The sequence below is a fragment of the Zea mays genome, chromosome 5 (assembly GCF_902167145.1).
Source record: "Zea mays cultivar B73 chromosome 5, Zm-B73-REFERENCE-NAM-5.0, whole genome shotgun sequence".
Taxonomy (NCBI): Eukaryota; Viridiplantae; Streptophyta; class Magnoliopsida; order Poales; family Poaceae; genus Zea; species Zea mays.
Genome location: NC_050100.1, coordinates 191,248,960 through 191,273,736, shown reverse-complemented (window position 1 = coordinate 191,273,736; position 24,777 = coordinate 191,248,960). Strand labels below are relative to the sequence as shown.

At 51.1% G+C, this 24,777-nt stretch overlaps 2 protein-coding genes across 17 annotated transcripts; one reads left to right on the top strand and one right to left on the bottom strand.

The window, feature by feature from the left end:
• The first annotated feature begins 12,448 nt into the window (after positions 1-12,448).
• LOC100273679 (two-component response regulator ARR3) lies at positions 12,449-14,284 on the top strand. The gene is made up of 5 exons (NM_001148091.1): positions 12,449-13,073; positions 13,187-13,233; positions 13,358-13,435; positions 13,533-13,603; positions 13,724-14,284. The coding sequence occupies exons 1-5, from the start codon at positions 12,737-12,739 to the stop codon at positions 13,809-13,811; spliced, it is 621 nt and encodes a 206-aa protein (NP_001141563.1). The 5' UTR covers positions 12,449-12,736; the 3' UTR covers positions 13,812-14,284.
• Positions 14,285-14,803: 519 nt separating this feature from the next.
• LOC100381896 (TORTIFOLIA1-like protein 3) lies at positions 14,804-20,403 on the bottom strand. 16 transcript variants are annotated; one of them, XR_004849629.1, is made up of 10 exons: positions 20,267-20,399; positions 19,418-19,554; positions 19,241-19,296; positions 18,114-18,387; positions 17,893-18,021; positions 17,539-17,680; positions 15,951-16,008; positions 15,531-15,641; positions 15,218-15,406; positions 14,804-15,128 (listed from the first exon to the last, which is right to left on the bottom strand). XR_004849629.1 is itself a non-coding variant. In XM_020553467.1 (6 exons), exons 2-6 carry the CDS (start codon positions 19,541-19,543, stop codon positions 17,621-17,623), a joined length of 645 nt encoding a protein of 214 aa, XP_020409056.1. In that variant the 5' UTR covers positions 19,544-19,554; positions 20,267-20,403; the 3' UTR covers positions 14,804-17,620. The 16 variants fall into 16 exon arrangements, 1 of the variants encoding a protein (XP_020409056.1); XR_002269454.1 differs by having other exon boundaries at positions 15,218-15,419; positions 15,951-17,680; positions 20,267-20,403; XR_004849627.1 differs by lacking the exon at positions 15,951-16,008 and adding an exon at positions 19,679-19,768 and having other exon boundaries at positions 14,804-15,125; positions 15,218-15,641; positions 20,267-20,402.
• Positions 20,404-24,777: the final 4,374 nt, after the last annotated feature.

The window sequence follows — 24,777 nt, the reverse complement described above, 5'->3', positions numbered from 1 at the left end:
ACCATGTCTTCTTCCTCCCTTATGCGTCGTGTCTTTCCATCTTCCAAGCCCCCGGATGGGGGGTATCTGCCGCCTTTCTGCCTCCTCGTTGGAGGAACGCAACTCCGTGGGAGTTGGTACCTCTCAGCCATCGTTCGGCTTCAAGGATTTTCATCACGCAGCCCGGCCGCACCCCTCCACCGGCGGTCGCCCGAGATGGCGACCTCCGGCTTGATGGTGGGGGAAAGCGAGTCGGGCTGCGGCCTCTGCCCCTCCCTCAGCCTCAAGGATTTTCATCACCAAGGCTGGGGAGGGGAGAGTGCCGAGTTGGGGTCGGCCTCTGCGCGGGCGGTGGCTCGCTCCTTCACTCAGTGATCAGAGGGAAGGGCGGCCGTCGTCCGTGGCGCTGGCAGCTGCAGCGTGCCTGGCTTTCGGGCGCGAGTGGCTTCGGAGCCGCTCGCGGCGCCGGCATCCGCTACGGCACCTTGAAGAGGTTCTGCTGCCGGCGAGATAGCCAGGGCCGGCCACGGACTGACCTCCAACTCTACGGCCTTCTGCCCGTCCTTGCCTCACGAGTTTTGGCGCGGGCGGGGGCCTCCTGGCAGCAGCGTCCGCCCTGAGGTCAGTGCTGCCGCTGTTCGACCCCCCGGAGCAGAAGTCGTCGTCGTCGCTGCTGCTGGAGCAGGTGACGGCGCGCCGTTCGTCGGCCTTCCGTTGCTCCGCAGGCCTTCCCCCTCGGAGTGGGGTTGTTCGTACCTGCGGAGGGGGAACCGGAGTTCCGTTTGTAATGGCACTTCGAATGCCAGTGTTTTTTGTTCATTGTGGCTGTCGAGGCCTGAACATGTATGTAATTTTGGCACGGAGCCGTGTTTTTTCCTCATTTTTGAGCACTAAGTCTCGCCTGTTGATTATCTGAACCGCTTCACCAAGCATGAGTCGCCCCGTGTCAAGGTGACGAGTGAGGTATCCGTATCCCGGAGGCGTAGGAATCCCTCGGCTTGATCAGCCTTGTTGTCTGGGGCTCCTCTAGCTTAGTTAAAGAGACCCCTCGGCCGCTCTTCGATGAGCCGAGGCCAGGGGTAGCGATATCAGTATGAACAGAGGCGGAGTTGGCTCGAGAATGGGAACCTGGTTGGCCGGAGCCTAGCCGGGTTGTCCGTCAGTGGAGCCGACGCCGTAGTCGATCAGCCGAGGCCTCGGGTTGGGCTGGCGCCCTTGGAAGCCGGTTGGCCGAGGCCCCAGGGGTAACCGGCCGAGCCGCCTACTCGGGCCGGATTCCCGGAGAAGTCCTTGATCGCGCCGCCGTCCGAGGCTGGGTCGGACTTTGCTGAAGACGTCGTCGATGCCGAGGGTGCTACGGCTCCCTTCAGCGTGAAGACCCGAGCCTGCAGGATCAGATCGTCTTGTAGCGTGTGCCTTCTGCGGCCGCTGAGGCCAGAAAACACACCCTCGCCGTGCTTGCAAAGCTGCGTCTTTTTCCTCTTGTTTCGAGCATCTGGACTCTCTGTCGGTAACAGGGATGTTTGTGTGAGCGAGAGTTGCTTCTCGCGGAAGGGACGAGTGAGGTATCCGTATCCCAGAGGCGTGGGAGTCCCTCGGCTCGGTCGGCCTTGCCGCTTACGCGTACTTTCACCCGTCCATGAGGCCCTGTCCCCGACTTAGTCGAGAAAGCTTGAAGGACTGCTTCGGCAGGAGAGCTTCCGAACGTGAAGACTTGTTCGGTCCACGGAGTCGCTTTATCCGAACGCGAGTTACTTATCGCAGAAGGTGATGAGTGAGGTATCCGTATCCCAGAGGCGTAGGAGTCCCTCGGCTCGGTCAGCCTTGGCTGCTTACGTGTACTCCGTTGTTTCCAGGATCCGCTTTCCGAAGTAGTCAAGAAGCACGAAAGAAATCCTGCTAAAAAGAGATCCTTTTTTCGAGAAAAAATTTGACGCAGAGGGGGTCTCCCCCCTTTTAGCCCCCGAGGGAGGGTCGGGCTTTGCCGAGGCGAGGCCGACCCTTCCTTGATGACTAAACTTTGCGTTGGTGCGAGGTATGTGAATAACTTGAAAACATCTTAAGGGTAGAAGCGACGTAGCTGTTTGATGTTCCAAGCGTTGTCGTAGATCTCGCCTTGATTGTTGGCCAGCTTGTATGTTCCGGGCGTCAGAACTTTGGCGATGACGAATGGCCCTTCCCAGGGGGGCGTGAGCTTGTGCCTCCCTCGGGCGTCTTGCCGCAGCCGAAGCACCAGATCGTGCACCTGGAGGTCTCGGGACCGGACCCCTCGGGCGTGGTAGCGTCGCAGGGACTGCTGGTACCACGCCGAGTGTAGTAAGGCCCTGTCCCGAGCCTCCTCCAGCTGGTCCAGTGATTCTTCTCGGCTAGCTTGGTTGCTTTGATCGGTGTAGGCCCTCGTCCTCGGGGAGCCGTATTCCAGGTCAGTGGGCAAGATAGCCTCGGCCCCGTAGACCAGGAAGAACGGCGTGAAACCCGTGGCACGACTCGGCGTCGTCCTTAGGCTCCAGACCACCGAGGGGAGTTCCTTCATCCATCGCTTGCCGAACTTGTTGAGGTCGTTGTAGATCCGAGGCTTGAGCCCTTGTAGAATCATGCCGTTGGCACGCTCTACTTGCCCATTCGTCATGGGATGAGCCACGGCGGCCCAGTCCACCCGGATGTGGTGATCCTCGCAAAAATCCAAGAATTTTTTGCCGGTGAACTGGGTACCATTGTCGGTGATGATGGAGTTTGGGACCCCGAAGCGATGGATGATGTTGGTGAAGAACGCCACCGCCTGCTCAGACCTGATGTTGTTCAGGGGTCGGACTTCGATCCACTTGGAGAATTTGTCGATGGCGACCAGCAGGTGCGTGTAGCCCCCGGGCGCCTTCTGCAAGGGACCGACGAGGTCCAGACCCCATACAGCGAAGGGCCAGGTGATGGGTATCGTCTGCAGAGCCTGAGCGGGCAGGTGGGTCTGCTTCGCATAGAATTGGCACCCTTCGCAGGTGCGGACAATTCTAGTGGCGTCAGCCACCGCCGTCGGCCAGTAGAAGCCTTGCCGGAAAGCATTCCCGACAAGGGCTCGGGGCGCTGCGTGATGGCCGCAAGCCCCCGAGTGTATTTCTTGCAGTAGTTCCCGACCTTCGGCGATGGAGACGCATCGCTGGAGGATGCCCGAGGGGCTGCGATGGTAGAGCTCCTCTTCATCGCCCAGCAAGACGAACGACTTGGCACGTCGCGCTACCCGCCGAGCCTCGGCTTGGTCGGGGGGTAGCTCTCCTCGACGGAGATATTGCAGGTACGGGGCCTGCCAATCTCGATCAGGCGTGGCCCCGCTCTGCTCTTCCTCGACGTCCAGTGCCTCGCCCTCGGGGCCGAGGGTACCTCGGGCTGAGCCGAGGGTGCCTCGGGCTGTGCCAAGGGTGCCTCGGGCCGTGCCGAGGGTGCCCCGGGCTGTGCCGAGGGTGCCTCGGACTCGGGAGCGTCGTCGGTCTTGACGGAGGGTCGATGCAGATCCCGGGAGAAGACGTCTGAGGGGACTGTCGTTCGCCCCGAGGCTATTTTAGCCAGCTCGTCCGCAGTCTCGTTGAAGCGCCAAGCGATGTGGTTGAGCTCGAGCCCGTAGAACTTGTCTTCCAGGCGTCGAACCTCATCGCAGTAAGCCTCCATCTTCGGGTCGCGGCAGTGGGAATTCTTCATGACCTGGTCGATGACGAGCTGCGAGTCGCCGCGGGCGTCGAGGCGTCTGACCCCTAGCTCGATGGCGATCCGCAACCCGTTGACCAGAGCTTCGTACTCAGCCACATTATTGGGTGCCGGGAAATGGAGGCGCAGCACGTAGCACAGGTGCTTTCCGAGGGGCGAGATGAAGAGCAGGCCCGCGCCGGCTCCTGTCTTCATCAGCGACCCGTCGAAAAACATGGTCCAGAGCTCCGGTTGGATCGGGGCCGTCGGCAGCTGGGTGTCGACCCATTCGGCCATGAAGTCCGCCAACACCTGGGACTTGATGGCCTTCCGAGGGGCGAACGAGATTGTTTCGCCCATGATTTCCACCGCCCACTTTGCGATCCTGCCCGAGGCCTCTCGGCACTGGATGATCTCCCCCAGGGGGAAGGATGACACCACAGTTACCGGATGAGACTCGAAGTAGTGTCATAACTTCCGCCTCGTCAGGATCACAGCATACAGCAGCTTCTGAACTTGTGGGTAGCGGATCTTGGTCTCGGACAGCACTTCACTGACGAAGTAGACCGGCCTCTGAACGGGCAATGCATGCCCTTCCTCTTGCCTCTCGACCACAATCGCGGCGCTAACCACCTGAGTGGTCGCGGCGACGTAGACCAAGAGGGCTTCTCCATCCGCTGGGGGCACCAAGACAGGCGCCTTTGTAAGGAGCGCCTTCAGGTTCCCGAGGGCTTCCTCGGCCTCAGGGGTCCAAGCGAAACACTCGGCCTTCCTTAAGAGGCGGTACAGAGGCAGACCTCTTTCACCGAGGCGTGAGATGAAGCGGCTCAGGGCCGCGAGGCATCCCATGACCCTCTGTACACCTTTTAAGTCCTTGATGGGTCCCATGCTGGTGATGGCTGCGATCTTCTCCGGGTTGGCTTCGATGCCTCGCTCAGAGACGATGAACCCCAGGAGCATGCCCCGGGGCACCCCGAAGACACACTTCTCAGGATTGAGCTTGACGCCTTTCGCCTTGAGACATCGGAATGTCACTTCAAGGTCGGAGAGGAGATCGGGAGCCTTCCTTGTCTTGACCACGATGTCATCGACGTAGGCCTCGACTGTGCGTCCGATGTGTTCGCCGAACACATGGTTCATGCACCGCTGGTACGTTGCGCCCGCATTCCTCAAACCGAACGGCATGGTGACGTAGCAGTACATGCCGAACGGCGTGATGAAAGAAGTCGCGAGCTGGTCGGACTCTTTCATCCGGATTTGGTGATACCCTGAGTAGGCATCGAGGAAGGACAGGGTTTCGCACCCAATAGTGGAATCCACAATTTGATCGATGCGAGGCAGAGGGTAGGGAACCTTCGGACATGCTTTGTTGAGACCAGTGTAGTCTACACACATCCGCAATTTCCCCCCTTTCTTCCTCACAAGCACAGGGTTGGCAAGCCATTCGGGATGGAATACCTCTTTGATGAACCCTGCTGCCATTAGCTTGTGGATCTCTTCGCCAATCACTCTGCGCTTCTCCTCGTCGAATCGACGTAGAGGCTGCCTGACGGGTCGGGCTCCGGCCCGAATATCCAGCGAGTGCTCGGCGACATCCCTCGGTATGCCGGGCATGTCCGAGGGACTCCACGCAAAGACGTCGGCGTTTGCGCGGAGAAAGTCGACGAGCACTGCTTCCTATTTGGGGTCGAGCCCGGAACCGATCCGGATCTGCTTGGTGGTGTCGCCACTGGGGTCAAGTGGGACGGCCTTAACCGTCTCCGCTGGCTCGAAGTTGCCGGCATGGCGCTTCACGTCTGGCACCTCCTTGGAGAGGTTCCCCAGGTCGGCGATGAGGGCCTCGGACTCGGCGAGGGCCTCGGCGTACTCCACGCACTCCACGTCGCATTCGAACGCGTGTTTGTACGTGGGGCCGATGGTGATGACCCCGTTGGGGCCCGGCATCTTGAGCTTCAGGTAGGTGTAGTTGGGGACGGCCATGAACTTCGCGTAGCATGGCCTCCCCAGTACGGCGTGGTAGGTTCCTCGGAACCCGACCACCTCGAATGTCAGGGTCTCCCTTCGGAAGTTGGAGGGCGTCCCGAAGCAGACGGGGAGGTCGAGTCGTCCGAGGGGCTGGACGCGCTTCCCAGGGATGATCCCGTGGAAGGGCGCAGCGCCTGCTCGGACGGAGGACAGATCGACGCGCAGGAGCTTGAGGGTCTCGGCGTAGATGATGTTGAGGCAGCTGCCCCCATCCATCAGGACCTTGGTGAGCCTGACGTTGCCGACGACGGGGCCGACGACGAGCGGGTATTTCCCCGGGCTCGGCACATGGTCGGGGTGGTCGGCCTGGTCGAAGGTGATGGGCTTGTCGGACCAGTCTAGGTAGACTGGCGCCGCCACCTTCACCGAGCAGACCTCCCGGCGCTCTTGCTTGCGATGCCGAGCCGAGGCATTCGCCGCATGCCCTCCGTAGATCATGAAGCAGTCGCGGACCTCGGGGAAATCTCCTGCTTGGTGATCTTCGTTCTTGTCGTCGTCGCGGGCCCTGCCACCCTCGGCGGGTGGCCCGGCCCTGTGGAAGTGGCGCCGAAGCATGACGCACTCCTCGAGAGTGTGCTTGACGGGCCCCTGATGGTAGGGGCACGGCTCCTTGAGCATCTTGTCGAAGAGGTTTGCACCTCCGGGGGGCTTCCGAGGGTTCTTGTACTCGGCGGCGGCGACAAGATCCGCGTCAGCGGCGTCGCGTTTCGATTGCGACTTCTTCTTGCCTTTCTTCTTGGCGCCGCGCGGAGCAGACGCCTCGGGAGCCTCTTCCGATGGGCGGCCCTGGGGCTGCTTGTCCTTTCAGAAGATAGCCTCGACCGCCTCCTGGCCAGAGGCGAACTTGGTGGCGATGTCCATCAGCTCGCTCGCCCTGGTGGGGGTCTTGCGACCCAGCTTGCTCACCAGGTCGCGGTAGGTGGTGCCAGCGAGGAACGCGCCGATGACATCTGAGTCGGTGATGTTGGGCAGCTCGGTGCGCTGCTTCGAGAATCGCCGGATGTAGTCCCGGAGCGACTCCCCCGGCTGTTGCCGGCAGCTTCGAAGGTCCCAGGAATTCCCGGGGCGCGCGTATGTGCCCTGGAAATTGCCGGCGAAGGCTTGGACCAAGTCGTCCCAGTTGGAGATCTGCTCCGGAGGCAGGTGCTCCAACCAGGCGCGAGCAGTGTCGGAGAGGAACAGGGGGAGGTTACGGATGATGAGGTTGTCGTCGTCCGTTCCACCTAGCTCGGTGCACCCTCCTCCCCAGCACGGATGATGAACATCCTTGAAGCTGAGGGTAGGGGGGAGGCCACGGCCCGGCTCGCTCTTCCCCACCACGAGGCCTACGGTCATCATCCTGGGTGACCGCCGGTGGGGGACTGCAGCCGGGCTGCCTGATGAAAATCCTTGAAGCCGAGCGATGACTGAAGAGCGCCAACCCCCACGAGGTCGCGCTCCTGCAACAGCTGCAGGAAGAAGGCAACACAGGTGCACCCCATCTAGGGGCTCGGAAGGTGGAAGGGCGCGATGGATGAGAGGAGTGCGAAGGCATGGCTACTGCCCGGGGGGTCGACTCCTTTTTAAAGGTAGATCTCCTCACTCGCACCCCCAAGCATCACGGGCAAAGTCTCCACCGACGTGCTCCAGGGTTCTCACCCTACGACACGGGGGTTGGGTCCTACATGTCATACGAGCTGACCCGCGGTTATAAGCATTCCCTCATCCTCGCTGAAACCAGCGGTCAAAAGGGCGGACCGCCACACAGGAAGCATGCAACCGCACCACGGTTGTGCACCCTTTTGGCTTTGTCGCATCCAGCGGTCCAGCATGGAGGCCCGGACCCACATGTCATGTAACTGGCGCAACGGTTACTGCGTGCAAGGAAACCGCACCGCCACTCGCGTCAATGCTGCGTCTTCTCGACTACAGAACCAGTGTCGTGACTCGAGGCAGCCCTGCATGTGACCCAACAGTGCCAATTGAGTGCAACGATCACGAGTCAGTCAGCCGCGTGGATAGGCACGACGGTTGATATGACCAGAGGCGGGCCGACAGTAATTGCAGCAACAGACGGGTGGAAGCAGCGGTCCAATCACCTATAGGCTCGCATCCTCTCCTGAAACGGCAAGAGAGCCCTCTCCCACAGAGTAAAGACAGCACGCTCGTGTTCCGTTCCTCGAACGACTCGCGCACGCGCAACAGACGCCCTGCGAATCGCCCGTCCCGTCACATTAACTCCTTGACAGGGCAAGCGACACCTCCGGCAGGAGAAGCGGGCGCCGTTTCACCTCCGTCATGATGACCGCGTCAAAAAAAGGTGCGCCACATTATTTAAATTCATATCTTTTTCCTTCTCCTCTCTCTCTCTCTCTTGCCACAGGGATCGGGAAAGGGGATATTTCGAAAAGGATCCTTCTCAGCAAAGGAAATGTGCCCCGAGCCCTCCTACTGATCAGGGGTTCGAATGTTGCGCCCTCCGGGGTTCGGCAACCGCCCTAGAGCACTCGGGCTCCGAGCCCATTACTGATCAGGGGTTCGAAGGCTGGCCCCCCGGAAGGGTTCGACAGCCGCCCCAGAGCACGCAGAGTCAGGGATGACCCTGGGTACGTCCGTTACATGGCTGAGGCTCGGGCTACGCTCCCGAGGTACCCTAGGACATTTCCGAGACCAGCGGGAACGATTTTGTAACGGAATCCCACCGGAGGGAGGCATCGAGCCCTCGGACCCTATCGAATGGGTCCGGGTCTGGCAAATCACCTGCAGGTACTTTTGGAGCGCGCCTCTGGGCCACTAGCCGACCCTTATCGAATGGGGCTCGGGCGTCCACTCGGATCACCCGCTAGCAACTCACTGGAAACACCATGTTCAGTGCCCTCCGAGGGTAACATGGCGCTCCCCCTTCCTCCTTGCGGAAAGGCGACGAAGGGGCGTACAATAAAAGTCGAGACAGTCCTTGATCGCCCTCTCGCTCTGTGCAGAGGCTCGGGGGCTGCTCTCGCACCAGGCTACGGCCAAACTGTTGACCACGTCAACAAACCAGCGTGAAAACTCAGAGCCTGACTGTGCACCCGGGCTAAGGCCAGGCCACATGAGGGAACAACAAGGCCGGCCAAGGCATCGCAAAAAGAATTAAGATCTCAGAGGAGTCAAACCACTCCTCCGAGGCCTCGGAGGCTACACCCGACGGGTGCGCTCGCGCGCACCCATCGGAACCAAACACGACCGAGAAGGGCCGATCCCCTTGCAAAAATCCGGCAGAACCTCCAAGCGAGTGCCTGCACTCCCTTTGAGGCTCGGGGGCTACTGTCGGGTAACGTAATTAGGGGTACCCCCAATACTCCTAAACACGTCGGAAAACATCTTCAGAACAAACCATAAACAGCTGATAAAGCGCGGTTCAAGTCAGGGCCTCGTCTACCAAGGGACGCAACCTCATCCGAGCCCAGCCTCGGCCTCGGGCGGGAACAGTAGTCCTGGGCGGATTCATGCCTCGCCCGACCTCGGCCTCGGCCTCAGGAGAAGTCTCCGCCTCACCCGACCTCAGCCTCGGACCGACTACGCTACAGGGGATACATCATTACCCTACTCCTAGCTAGCTGCCTCAGGCTATGGAGGAACAAGACCGGTGTCCCATCTAAGGTTACTCCGGTAACAGGTAATGATGGTTCCCCGCGTGCATCCATGACGTCAAGGGTTCTCAGCTCCCTACGGAAGCAAGACAACGTCAGCAGGATCCATGCCGCACCGACAGCTGTGCTTCTACATGGCTCAAGGCACTTCTCCGACGGCCACGTTAGCTCGTGTATAGGGCCCAAGGCGCTTCTCTGCCAGCCACGTTATCATATAGCTACACCCCATTGTACAGCTGGGCATCTCCTTGTATCTATAAAAGGGGATGTCCAGGACCTTCCTAAGGCAGGTTCACGTTCACACAGGGGAGGTTGAGATACGTTGACGCATGACGTTGACATAGGGGGAACGCAGGGACGCGGGGCAGACGAGACAGGCAGCACGCAGGGACTCTCTCTCCCTCTCGCTCTCGCCCTCGCTCTCTCGCGACACTTGTAACCCCTACTACGAGCACCCCGGTGCAAGATAATATAAGCCTCATTCCCCTACTTGTGTTCCATCTTGCATCAACCCATCTGGGCAGGGGCACGCAGCAACAAATTCACTGGTCGGTTGACGGTCCTCGCGGGTCCGAAACGCCGACAACTCTAGACTCTCATCATAAACCGCTACTTTGTTCCATCTTTGACCTCTTCGTTTGGTGGTCTTCCAGTTCCACAATGTCCCATGCTTTTTAATGGTACCAATTACCGTGACTATGTTCCACACATGTGTCTATACATGTGTGGTTTGCGCCTTTATGAGTTACTCACCAGTGATTTGCCATGTCCTACCTGTCCTACTGCTCCTACATCACCTATGATTTCAGAGATGGCTACTCACAAGGAGTTATTTGCGGATTATGATGGTCATGTGTCCTCTTAAGACTTATTAGTGCTATTCTTGAATCTAGTATGGAGGACCATCTTGTTATTGATATTATTAAGATTGAGTTTGCACATCAAATGTGGGCTTTTCTGTGTGATCATTATAAGCCTACTAAGGGCTTGTTCGGTTAGCTCTCAATCCATGTGGATTGAGTGGGATTGGATGTGTTTGAATCGCAAACAAGTCAAACTTCTTAAGAATTTTTTCCAATCTCATTCAATCCATGTGTATTGGGAATAACCGAACAAGGCCTAATAAGTCTACCTATCTTGTTGCTATTCGTCAGGAGCAACTCTATGGTAGAGAGATTCTACAGTTGATGAGTTCTTGGCTCAAATGTCTGCTGTGTAGCGTCAGCTTGATACACTTGATTCTCGGTTGTCAGCAGATATATACTTGTCAATCTTGCTAGGATCAAAAGGCTACACTTGAGTTTTGTGAGTTCTTGACCTGGCTTTGTGAGTTTAAGCCCCTTTGTTCTCGGCTGCTCGCTTGTCATCCCTGCGATGGAAGTTATTGGTAGTGTCTGTAACGAGAAGACATGTCTGCGTGAAGCTAGCGTGTTGCAGTAGTCTTCATCAATGTTGATCTTGGTTGCTCGTTCATCATCTTCTTGATCTCCTACTAACCCGTCGATGATGTCGTCTTCAGTTGCATCTCCTTTTGTGCATGGGGTTGCATGGTTTTCATTATGCTTACTGTGATCGTGAGGGGCATGTGAAAGCCTACTGTTTCAGTAAGAAGGCTGCAGGTCGCTATTCTTCATAGGATATTGGTGATGTTATGTCACACCTGAATTTAATGATAAATTTATATGCATTTTATATGTGTGTTATGATTAAATTTCACACATATGATGACTCAATGTGTAGAAACTAGTGTCACAAATTTATTGTATAAGTATAATGTCTTCACACAAATAACTAAATAAAGAAACTAAACAACGACGACGATGACGATCTCGATAATGAACCACAGGTAGGTTGACCGGAGCGACAATAGTCCTGAACTCGTCGAACTCGTAGTAGTAGTCTTTCCCTTGCTGACCTAATTCTGAGAAACAAATCCTGCAAGGGTGAACTCACTTATGGTAGGGACTCATCAACTGTGTAGAAAAAAAGTATAGTATAAGACTTACAAAAAAAATTTAAGGCTAAGCATTACATTTTAATTAAGTTGATCAAACTTTTATTAGTAACGGCTAGTAAATATCAACCCAATTAAATGGTAAACTAAAATGTCACCCATAAAGCAACCACATACATGTCGATTTAAATTTACTTCTATATATTAATCATGTGAGAGTTTCGAGCCGGTCGTAACCGTCAGCACGATTGATATATATATTTTACACTCTGCAGAGGTTGCACATCTTTACCCATAAGTCGTGTTACCTATTTGTCACGGTTTAGCTAGACCCTACACCTCTTCCAAGGAGGTAGAGCAAGGTTCACTGCGATGCCTTTATAAAATTCCACTCGTATGAGAAAACCCACTCCAGATTTAAGCAGAGATGGTATAGAACTATAGATAATCCCGAGGTCTGAAAAACCATTGTAACATGGTCAACCCCATCACTATATTTGAGTAACTCCTCCCCGCTTGCCCTTTCGTGTAAGATTCTTACACACTAGCTTCCCTGATTAATTAGCCAAGACATGAGGCTATATAGTCTCTGTGGTTTTCTCGGATTGGCACTCCATATTCCAATTAAACGAGTGATTTTATCATGCATAATATGTATACTAGCAACAATAAATCATGCTCAGTGTATCATTTATCCCATAATCAAGTAGAGCAATAGCAAATCTATCCAGTAATAAATATACCAGGTATAAACAAGGTATAGGGAAAACATATATAGGTAACACATTAGTTCTCATCAGATTAATTAACCGCAAGAACAAGGGGGTTGAATGCACTAGAGCTATTCCTCCCGCTCCCGGTGTTCCATTACTCCTGTACTTGGTCGGCGGATTGTGCACGAACCCAATCACTTTGGCCAGTGCGCTCATGTAAAGATCGATCGCTCCAGGACTAGGATACCAGCTTTCTGGTGGTGTAATACGTGCGTCTTCGTCGTCCTTGGCCTGCTCCTAGCAGTAGCAGTCTCTCGAGAAAATCTGTGCCCATACCAAACGTCAGTGGCAGCGTACAGGTGCAAGTATACGCCGGTTTTGTCAAACGGACGAGCTGGCGTGGCCTCTGCTTTCTTGGTCACGGCTCACGGGCCTGCCTGCGACCTTGATGAGCCACTACGAGGACGACAAATCCGCTGCGTGCTGAGATAATAAGACGAGTTTATGGTGGCACTGGCACATGCGCTGGATCGCGGAGCTGTAGAATCGCCAATGCGGAGAGCTTAAACAATCTCGCCAGCCGAATCTCGTCGATCAGATCAGATGGCAGACAAAATAAGGATCACGGAGTGTGCAGAGATATCCAATCCAAGCACATCGGAGGTGCTCATTGAAGAGAGAAGATCCTTGGGTCCGGAAAAGGAGACGAGATCCTGTCCTGGGCAGCGCCAGGAGGGGAGGAGTTAATACCTGCGTCCCCTGGCACGTGTGGGTCGCCCCGTATGAAAAAGCTCACTGGCCGGACCATCCCCGTACCGAGATCTCGCGGATTCACTCGCCGCACTGGGGATCTCCTGACCGATCGCTTCCTTTCCCCCTTCCGTAACAGGCAAGAAGCGCGCCCCCCGCGCGTGTATATAAGCGCGCAGCACCGGCCCAAGGCTGGGCAAGACGGCGGGTCGTCGGAGTCGACAGGGGAGTCCAAGCTTCAGATGGCCAGCGTCGGTGGAGCAGTGGCCGGGGGCGTGGGGGCGCCGACGCCGCACGTCCTCGCGGTGGACGACAGCTCCGTCGACCGCGCCATCATCGCCGCCATACTCCGGAGCTCCCGGTTTCGTGGTGCGTTGCAAGCTGCTGGGCAGGCAGGCGGGCGGGCGGGCGGGCGTTCCTGTGGTCTCGGTACTTAGTTCAGTTCTTGATGCAAATTGTTTTGGTCTTGTGCGTTCGTGCAGTGACTGCGGTGGAAAGTGGGAAGAGGGCCCTGGAACTGTTAGGCACGGTATTGACTCATATAGCTGTGATTCTTTTCTCTTTTTTTTCTTACCAATTTTTACACGGGGATCTACGCCTTTATTTCTCACCCTTGTTTTCGGGTCGTATCGTGTATGTATCCTATGATATAGGAGCCGAACGTGAGTATGATAATCACCGATTACTGCATGCCAGAGATGACGGGATACGAGCTGCTCAAGAAGGTCAAGGTAAAGATGATCTGACGACTAGCCCATTCTGCATTCTGCAACGTGAAATCTGAGCCTTCATTTAAGATCGCTGACTAATGAAGATCCGTGCATGCAGGAGTCGTCCAAGCTGAAGCAGATCCCGGTGGTGATCATGTCCTCGGAGAACGTCTCGACCAGAATCAGAAGGTAATAAGCAATCATCACATACGACTAAAGATGTAGCAGTAGCACCCGTACCTACGTCTAATGATCTAACGTCGTGCCTTGCCCCCCTCCCGTGTCTAATCTAATCTAATCTAATCACAGATGCCTGGAGGAAGGAGCAGAGGATTTCCTGGTGAAGCCCGTCCGCGCGTCGGACGTGTCGCGCGTCTTCAGCCGCGTGCTCCGGTGAGGACTCATGGAGCGGGGCTGGCGCGCGCGCGCGCGGCTTCTGCTTTTCTATTTTTTGTAGGGGCTCTCGGGATGGCAGGCGCGGGAAACGAAAGTCGTATAGGGGTAGTCGGTGTCTGTAATCCAAGTGCTGTGATGTAGCCGTGTGGGTGTGGTTACGTTTTCTTGTGTTTGCATGGTATACTTAGCCAAGGCCAGTCTACAAAGGCTGGTTGGTCTTCGTGTGTCTTTACACTTCCTTAGCCTCGTTGGATTTTGCAGTTCAGAGCATCAAGCACCTGTTCACCGAAAACCAATCCTATGCATAGTTGTGGTCCAAATCTAGATCAGGCCCACATGTCAGTGACCCATCTGCAGTTATCTCAAGAGAAGTAACTACAGAGGATCGTATTGTCTGGTCTTCAGTTATGTACTAGGTGAATGCCCGTGCGTTGCTACAGAGTGAACATGTTATAATAAAATATATTGAAATTCAAAAATACAAATTGCCATTAACATAACAGCACGGTCAATTTCAGAAAGCACGGTCAATTTCAGGAATGAGCACATATCTTTAGGTGAGAAACATCACAAATAATACAAAAGAAAGCATGAAGCATGTTTCTTGTGTCACTTTCATTTAAATTCAATTCAGATTTGAAGATAGAAACTTGAATTCTACAAGAAGAATGAGTGAATGACCAGACACAATCATTTTTTAGAGACAAAAACAGAAGCAAAAACATATTGAGAGATCTCGATAGTGCCATAGTGGCAAGATATTGTGCATGAACAGTCTCCAGAACACGAAGTTGTTGCTTTGATTTCTCTATCAATAATTTCCTCGCAACATGATGCAAATCTCAAAGTTGGCCTACCGACCCATTCCTATACTACAAGCTACCAGCCTACTGCATCATTCATCCGTATAGGATTCTTTCAGGACCAGACCATATATGCAAAACCAAAAAGACACGCCAAATTACAAGAATTCATGCTTACAAGAAAAGGAGCGATCAGAATTCACAAAATCATACCATAGCATTTGTATTTATTATACAGTGGTTTCCAAGCAACAAATTGAATTATTGAATGAACCAGTAAAAGAGAGTAATTCTGTGCAAATAAAAATCCATGGGTGCTGCTACAAAGGGGGAACAAAAATCTCTACACAGTAACTTCATCCTCATTTGATCTTGCTCTATTTCAGTGCATCTTGGGAACACAATCAGCACCACAGTGATAACCAGGGGACAGGCTGGAGCATGGTGTACCGTGAGCTAACAGGGAAGTTGTTGATGGCACCATGCTGGCATGTTCATGCTAGAAACATGGTCTTCTTCCAGTTTTTAACATTAGCCAAATAAGCTACTTAGTAAATAATAGAAAAATGGGAACAACCAAGAATGGAGATGATGCTTTAATTACCGAAAAACAGAATAATGGGACAGTGCTCTTCCTTCATATCTTCACGATGGGCTGAGTCCAATTTTTTGTTTCCATTTGTGGTGCTAGCCCAAACAGGAAAACCTGACATTTGTGTACTCTGTAAAAAAAGTTAGGCTTATTTTATAACTTAGGACCAACTCTTGTAGTAGGCTTGTCATCCTCTGGTTACTGAAAAAATAAACTGTAACATCAGAGTCAGAATCTGCAAGGAATTTTAACGAATTAACGAGCTACTTGATCGATAACTCAGCATTAATGGTGATAGATACTCATTTGCTCCACTGTACTGTACCACTGGATGAAGATGAGCCACTTCCTAATCCGCTTGAGCTTCTAGCCGGGGAATCCCTCTCAATCTCCACTGACTGGTAATTCACATATTCTTTTGCAACTACACAATAGACTACAACATGTTCAAAGAGCAAAGGTGTCACCATGAATATACATATTATCATCATCATGTGATATATATCAGTTAAGTTGTAGGCTTGTAACCAGATCTTCAAGACCCACAACAATGCATAGTTCAGGATTGAAACGATAACACATGACAAAGGAGTTTAGACTCTTGGTTGATAACCAAGATTGATGTTGAGTTGTTCTCCTTTCAGACAAATCCTCACAAAAATGATGTTATTGTTACTATAACATTACGAGACTACGACTCAGAGCATTTTCAGACCCAAACAACATGATCATGAGAAAGACCTACCAAAGCCAATAGCGCCGCCTCACTCAGGAAAGTCAGAAAATCGCTACACGAGGTGTACCTTGACAAGGAGTTTGAGGTTCAGTATTTCGAACTCAATAGTGGACCGTTGCAAACATTTTAAAAACACCAAGTGGATGTGAGTGTAATCATATAAATTATACTTAGCTATGCCTCAAACTGATCCATGAAACTAAACATAAAGTTCATAAAATACAATTTTCAATTTAGTTCCCTACTTGGAAAGATCTGCTTTATCGAATACATGCTTTATCACATATACCCACCCTACTATAAAAGAGAAATATGAATAAACGCAATACATTGCTAGCATGGATAACATGAAGATCAGCTATGAGTTCAACCTACAGAAAAGAAAAGAAAAAACTCTGAATTTAGAAGAAAGCAAAAACAAAAGCTAGCACAAAGAAATCTAGGAGTAATCACTTCCACTACTTGTCCAAAAGACTGGCAGAGTTTTTGAGATCATCATAAGAGACATCAGAGGAGATGCCCCCAACATAAACCTTTTTTTTACAAGTGATGATACGGAACGTTAATTGCACATGACTGGTGCAGCAAACTCAACAAGGTGGTAATATGTATACCTACAAGTCACTACTAAAACATTAGTGCATAGTTAAGTTTAGCAATGTAATATTATGCGGGGAACATGGAAAGCAACATGACATGTGCTTCTATATGTAATTGACAATGTCTTGGCTTGCAATAATCATGTTCAAATCTGACCCATCGTGTCACTGATACTGAAAAGTTAATGCTGGATGGAAACATCAAATTTTAAGTAGCAGTCCCTTTTCAGTATTCTCAAACAGGAGTCAATAGTACCCTCTTCTTACGACCAACATATGCCCCCCTTTGGTGGGGATTCCATTACAGCTCCTGGAGCTGTTTTTAGCTCCTTGTACCAAGAAGGTGCTGCTGTAGCAGCTCCATTCATGGAGCTCCATAAACCATAAAGTGCGCTTTCACGAGGGACAGGTGCATGGTGGAGTTGGAAAAAGGAGCTTCCACGCGCTACATGGACAGGCCCACGGCCCACCACACAAAGTACATTTTCACCCCTAAAGTTCACAAGAAATTAGAAAGAATCCGCCATAACCCCAATTCCTTATCTGCTCGTTTCTTGGCAAAGTTATTGGTTGTTGATAATTTTTATTTTAAAATTTGAAAAGTACTCAAATATAAAAGAACATCTGCAACCATATAATCAAATTTTACAATACCCAAGGGCATCTTGGACATTGCCCCTCTCAGCTATTTATAAGAGATATCAGAAGCTGTTCAACCAAACGTTTTCTCAAAACAACCTCAGCTTCACCAGATAATCTGCTCCAGCATTGAAGCCACAGCTCAAGTTGCAACCAAGTATCCAAAAACTAACTACTTCCACTTCCAACGTGGACTTACAGTTACAGAATGTTTTCTCTTGTGTTTAGTAATCAGCAGAGAAGTTAATGATTACTTATTTCTGGAAGAAAAGGTAACGACTACAAGCCCTATACTACTACGTCTCGCAAGAGAACTGTAAAAATATACAGTAACAATAAACACACTAAAGGAAAATTACCTGGAGAAGGTCCAGAAAATTACACTGGTAGACACGTCAGACAGAGATGATCTGCTTACAGATAATATGCTCTTCCTTGTTGCTAAAGGAACTGAGTTTGAGCCCAGCGAAGCAGCTGGATATCGCCCATCACTTGCACTCCCTGAGTAGTTACAGGATAATTTGTATATAAAAAAGAAATAGGTGTAGCATTTACCCAACTGTTCATCAAGAGTTTATAAGTAAACAACAAGAGACTCTTATTTAGTTCTTTACCTCTTGCAAGGTATAGGAAAAAGATTAGCAGATCTGTACATGCGGAAGTAGTAGAAAGTAGCCAAGTACAGTTAGAACTACGAAGGGGATACCCCTCACCTGTAAGAGAAGATCTTCGTTGTGACTGGGACGCTGGTGGCAGAGCGAGGAGCACTCGTCCTCTTCAGCACCTGGGATCTCCTTCCCCGCCTCAATCATCTGGTTCATCGACTCTTGCACAACCTTGACCTGCATTGAACAATTTTGTTACTCAGCCGGTCAACCCCATAATCAAGATAAAAAATGCCAAAAATAAGATCCAAACAAAATTGATGACCAACCTTGTCAAACCTTCTGGCCTCGAAGAAGGTGACGCAAGAGGATTTGTAGGTCGTGAGAAGATCCGTGTGCTCTAGGGCCAATGCAGCAAGCGCCTCCGCCGCGGCCTTCCTCGCTGCCCAGTCATCGCTAGCGATTGCATCGCGGAGGCACGTGATGGAGGCGGTGACTTCGGCATTGGCGCCCATGGCCGCGCAGGCGCCGATGAGGGTGATGAGCGCGGGCTTCGCCTTGAAGGCATTGCTGCGAAGTAACTTGAGGAGGCGCGGTTGGAGCCTATGGAGGTAGGAAGCAAGGTCGACAGAGATGATGAATGTGGCTTCAGTTTTGTCTTTATTTCCAAATTCACTAAAATTTGTAAGCAAACAAGCCCTATTGATTCGATATATCGGAGAATGCTGAAAAATGAATAGTGCATCAGAAATAAGATCCTATAGTAGGCAAACTTAAAAATTCATTACTCGTTTTCACAAACTGAAGAGAGTTGCACCTACCCCCTCAAGCGAAATATTACTGGTAGGTCGACCAATAACAGCAACAAACAAGTTTCTTCTCTTCTCCAAACCTCATTGACATTTATGAAATGAAATGTTTTGGTCTTATTAATGAAAAGGTGTGACTAAATTCAGAACAATACCCTTATTTAGCTGCTGGGCATTCAGAGCAATAAAAGACTCCAGATTTCTGACACAAACAAATAAATGACTAACTCCAATTATTTGACACCAAAATGATATATTAATCCTACAACCTTTGGAGCTGTAGCCAAGTAAAAACAGAATCATGAGAAGAAGACACCAACAATTTATATTACTTATTCTATGTACATAGTTCCTAAAGAATAGTAAAGGAAACTGGAAGAGAAACTCCAATAAGCCAAGCCTCAAATGATCTTACAATGGCGACAGCTAAAAAACTAACTAACAAAGAAACTATAGTCCTAATCCTAAATTGGTAAAGTGCACCGCTGGTGCTCACCACTCTTGGTTGTGCCCATGCCATGACATTAAACATAGGAGACATAGGCACGATATTGAACCTCACTTATCAAGCTGTTGAACTGAACATTGAACGGTACACAGCGAGATCAAATGTTCAAAATATTTGACAGATCGTTTAAGGGCCAAACCTCTTTTTTCTCCTTGCCTGTATCTTATATAGAAGGGATCTTTGAACAAAAGGTGGCTGCCAAATATAGAGAATAATTATTATTGGTATCTCATAGCATCCACAGGTAGCAATTACTGATAAGAAACAATATATGAACAATGTTATGATAGGAGTGCAACTGTAAGATAAAATTTACATTTTTAATAGCTCGCCTCTGGATAATATTGTACAATTCAACTGGCTTGCAATACAAGGCAAAACTTTTTTCTGCAGCAAGTTGCTTATCTGGAGGCAATCGAGCCCTAGAGTGTTGAAGGCACATCTCCAATATTCCTGCACAGAAACACAATGCACATCAACTAACAGAAATACAGAAGCCGCTTTCAGATCACTTAAGGAATAACAATGACAATATTGTCATGGTTACAGATCTCTAAGGCAGCCTACCGCAACTTACTTGGGACTAAAAGGCTTTGTTGGTGCTGCTGTACAGATCTCTAAGGCAGTGGTATAGTTGCCTAGTTCCCAGACTCAGTCAAGTTAGGTACTGCATAAATTTCCAGTGAAGAGCTATTTTAAACTCCCAAAAACAGGTTTCCGCAATGGAGCTTCTCACTGACTGCCCAAACCTAAAAATTCCGAGCTAAGATGCTTAAAAATGCACCACCCAAGTCTTTGAACAATAATGCATATATAATTCTCTACAACGCTGTTACCAACCATGCACCTCACACGCGATATGAATATGACCAAAAAATTTGGACAGCCTAGTGAAACGGTGATGTCACTTGTACTTTGGTGGTGAGCATTCAATGGAGAGTTGAACCACGACCTTTTTTCAAAATAAATATCAAGTACCCCACCCTAATCGAGCTATGAATGAATACGACTTCCTGATTAGGATAACACCACCAAACATCATATAAATCCACAACTAATTTAAGGAATTGAGTCTGATGAACCAAGAAATCGATCTTTCTTAGAATGATAGAATCCATAATGCAGGGAAACCAGAACCGCTAGCACGGGAAGTAACAGCTCTCACCTGGAAGCTAGCAGCCCCCACTGGACCGGAAGAGAGAGACTGTGGCCGGGGGCTGCGGGTTAGGAAAGGACCGTCGGCGTTGAGGTCGGCGGGGATGCGTTGGGAGCCTCCCACCTTCGTCCATGTCGTCTCGGACGCGCGACCCACCGACAAGAGTCCGCTCCGCCGCCACGCGCTGCGCGCACTGGTCCTGCTCGTGGAGGAGCGCGTCCGTGAGGGGTCGGAGCGCGGCGGACGCTGAGGCCGAGGCCGAGGCCGCCGCCGCGGCGCGTGCGGTGTCGACGAGCGCGGCGCGGACGGAGGAGTCCTGGTCCCGGACGCGGCGGAGAGCGGCAGCGAGGATGCGCGGGACGAGCGGGGCCACGGCATCGCGTGGGTGGGACGCCGCGACGAGCGCCAGGGCGCGCAGCGCGTGGCGGCGGAGCGGACTCTTGTCGGTGGGTCGCGCGTCCGAGACGGCATGGACGAAGGCCGGGAGGTCGTCCGACTCGAGCGCACGCGCGATGGGAATGGAGAGATCCGCGTGCGTGACACGGCGAGGGAAGGGAGAGATCCTGCTAGGCGTGGGGCGGGGGAAGGGAGAGATCCTGCTGGACGGCAGTGGGGTCAGCGTCGCGGGGGCGGCTCGTATGGGGTGGGGGCGCGACGATGCCGGCGAGAATGGCAACGCGGACGCGGACGGGTCGCGGATGTAGGCGGAGCCGTGGTGAAGCGTGGTGGACGCCCTCGTTGCGTCCTTATAGAGTAGTAGTGGATGAGCTTGGTTTGGTCCAGAGATTTGGTTGGTTGATTAAAGATGGTGACAATTTGACGGTGCACCTTGACTTTGCGATCCACGGTCTCCTCAACGTCCTGCACCCCTAACTCTCTCGGCTCATAATGACAGTAAATGGGGTCTCTAAGATTTTTTGGCACTGCTCCGCTTCACCAAAACTAAATATGTTCCACCAAGTTTACAAATTACAATAGAGTAACTCTATAAAATTTAGAGTTTGAGGTATCCCTTTATATGCTCCATAAAACACCTAAAATTGACCTTGGACGCCACTTTTTTCCCTAGAACGAGGTTTATAGAGCTAGCTATCCCTATTTAAATAGCGCAGTTACAAGCAAAGCTGAATAAGGTGGAGCAGACTTGTCGGGATTAGATCCCTAGGCCCAAGAGGGCCACGAGTCAGATAAAAGATGGAGAGAGACCCACCGAGGTAAATCCACCCATGGATGACCCTCGTGCACCGAGCCTGGGGTCAGGGCGAGGCGAAGCCAAGCATGGGGCAGACGAACCACTAGGGAACCACTCGATGTGTTCCATGTGTGGCCGACTGACTGCTCTCGTCATCAATATCGCGCACACCGCATTATCACGCACACCGCATTAACTACGTCTGGCACCGAGCCACGACATGTGAACGAGTCGGTCCACCTCCCAGTCTCCCACTCATGGCCTACAAGCCCAAGCCTGAGTCCTCCGACGCCCTACGAAGCACGCAAGATGTCGAAGGAAAGCTAGAGATCAAGCTACGAAGACCGAGGGTCGATGTGGGAAGAGATGGACGTGAGTAGTAATGATGACGCTGGACTCCCGTCACCAACACGCTTCCCCAACGGTCTTAAAGAAGCACAGACGTAGATTTACACGAGGGCAGATATCAACACACAACAAGGCTTTTACCAGGACTGGACCGCTCCATTTTACCCCAGCACGATGATCCATTCTGAGAGAAGATACATGTAATGTAACAGACCCCCTTTTTGCTCTATAAAAGGAGGAGGGTCGACCCAATGAGACGAGAGAGGCTATATGAGGGACATTGGATGATAGAAGAGAGACGACAGAAGAGAGGGATTTGAGACGACAAAAGAGCCTGGAACCGAGAACAAACAAAGGATACGATCGTCTAGCTGAACCACACATAGAGACTTGGAATCCTTCCCTCTCTCGCTCGATTGTAACCCCTACTACGAGTAATCAGTGTCGGTAGTGCGAGCCACTGATGGCTGGAAGTAAGAATGTTCAACCCGAAATAGTATAAATCTTGCGCCCACTGAGCACACCATCTAGATCTAAAAACACGCATACACAATATTACTTGTTGGTGCTAGTGCGAAACACCGACAGTTGGCACGCCAGGTAGAGTTCGTTGCACGTTTTTTATGTTCTTCTCGTCGGGCTCCGGATGGAAAGCGGTGACGACACTTTGGAGGACATCGTAGTCCCCATGACGAGCATCGCTGGTTCTCTCTCTCTGTCTCTGGCCGTCGGGACCGCACCAAACAGATAAGTAATCTACGAACCTCGTGCTCACTACTTTGATTTTTATCTAATAGACCCCTCCTCAGGTAGGGGATTTGCATCTTGGCTCCCCCACGATTCTCCATAGTAGCAGAGGGCGATGCAACCCTAGGGCGTCCTCTAGTTTCCACCCAAAAAGAAAAAAAGAAAAACGCACCCGTGACACTGCGGTGGAAACCACTCGTTTAAGCCTAGCGAATGCACGTATCCCTCCACCGCAATAAACCAGGGATGGCCAAGCCATGTCGCTCGAGCCTAGCATGACGATGAGCCACGAGGCCCCTCGGACAGTCTGTTGGTAGCAACCCTAAAGCATTGACGAGTGTAAATAATAAGTGTGCCTCAAAGAAGTAGGACATTAAAACATCCATGCTATCGAAAAGCATCAACAAGGTTTGTTCCCCCCAATTCATAGTGATTGTGAGCTCCCCTGACCCCTCTTAGGAAGGACATCACCAGCCAAGATGTCTGCCAGATGGTGGGATAGGGGTTTCAACATCTCTACCGTATCCGCAAGTTTCGCGTCGTTCCAGCCATCGTAGTACCCTTTGCTCAGGGCCTCCAGGTCGATCCCCCTCACAGTGGAACCTTGCATCGACAAAGGCCTGGTTGATGCTGTAGCGAAATGCCTCCACTTCAAGTTCATGAACGTGATCCATGACGCACTCGAAGCGAGCAAGTAGGGGCTCCGCCCCGAACAATCATGACGGCCCAAACTACCCCTGTGCATCCACCGCCCTTGACACACGTTGGAGCTCCTCTTCAAGCTCTTCCAGGCAATGTTGCACTTCAACAAGGTTCCCTCCAGGCGTAGAAAGCTTCTCGAACATATCTAATAAAAAATAGAAGGGACAAACCATCAGAGCCTGACCCTACAATATATAAGGAGTAGGGAATCTACCTTTGAGACGAGCGAGCAATCTCTCCTCATTATCGATTTGACGAGCCCCCCTTCATAATCGCAATTTGGATCTCAACGACTTCACTCCTCAGTCCCGATGCTTAGAGACATGTTGTGGCTCTCAAGCACTCAAGGCAATCATGGGCGGCGACACCCTGATCCTTCTTCGTCGCTCATCTAGCTTGTTGCGGTCCCTTTGGGTTGCTTCGACGCAAGCTTGGGCCTCGATCGCTCGACCTCTCGCCTTTTGTAGCTCATCGCCAAGATGCTCCTATATCTCTTTCTGTCCATGGAGGAAGCGGGACTTCTTCGTCGATGTCTCCGCAACCGACTTCGAGCAACCAGAAAAGAGAGACAGGGCGAGGGGTTAGTAGAAGTTGAAGATAACACCCCAAGGTGAGGAATGAACATCGCCTACCGAAAGGGCTCCATTCACAACTAAAACAAGCATTGTGTAAGTACATCTAGCCCTTTGTGGGTTTTGGTGAATTGGATGACAACACAGTTACAGAACTGACAAGTTTGCTAAGTGTTGAATAGGAAAATGAGTATATTGAATACGCTTGAATAATGTATAATGAGCAGTATACAAAGGTTCAACAACAAGTCAAACTTGATGATATTATATTCAAGAATGAATCAAGAGTGTATAAGTGGGAAATATCTGGCAAAGGTCAAATGTCCAAGGAGACAATGTACAATGGATATAACATGGTTTCTACATGGTTTGTTTATATGGACAAAGATTTGGAATCACTATGCATTGATATGATCAAGCTAGACATATGAATATATAGATTGAAGTGAATGATAGAAAGTGTCAAGCCAAAATGGAAAGGATATAAGGAATTGTTAATTGGCTTGAACATATTGATATTGGTCTATGTATGTTTCTATGATAATCAAACTAAAGCTTGATTGATCTTAACAATCATATCTAGATGACATTCAAGCAAGGACCACGATATTGAAGAAATGGTTTTTCAATGGGTGCTCAATATGATGTGACTTGAGGATGGTTTGATAAGATGAAAATAGCAAATAAAGGGCTTCGAGGTACTAAGCGAAGGTGAAGGCCAAACGATGGCTTGAGGACCCAGATACCAAGGCTAAGATGAAGAAGAGAGTACTTGCATTGAGTCAAGGAACTAATCAAGCTATGAGGAGTCATATTATGTTGAGGATCAAATCATTAGTGGAAGTGGCATGAAGCCATGAGTTGAACTCATATATGGTGAAATGGTTCAAGTTACATGCTCAAGGTGTCTTTGCTTGAAGAGATGAGACAAAGATGATTGCAACCTCTTATAAAGTGAT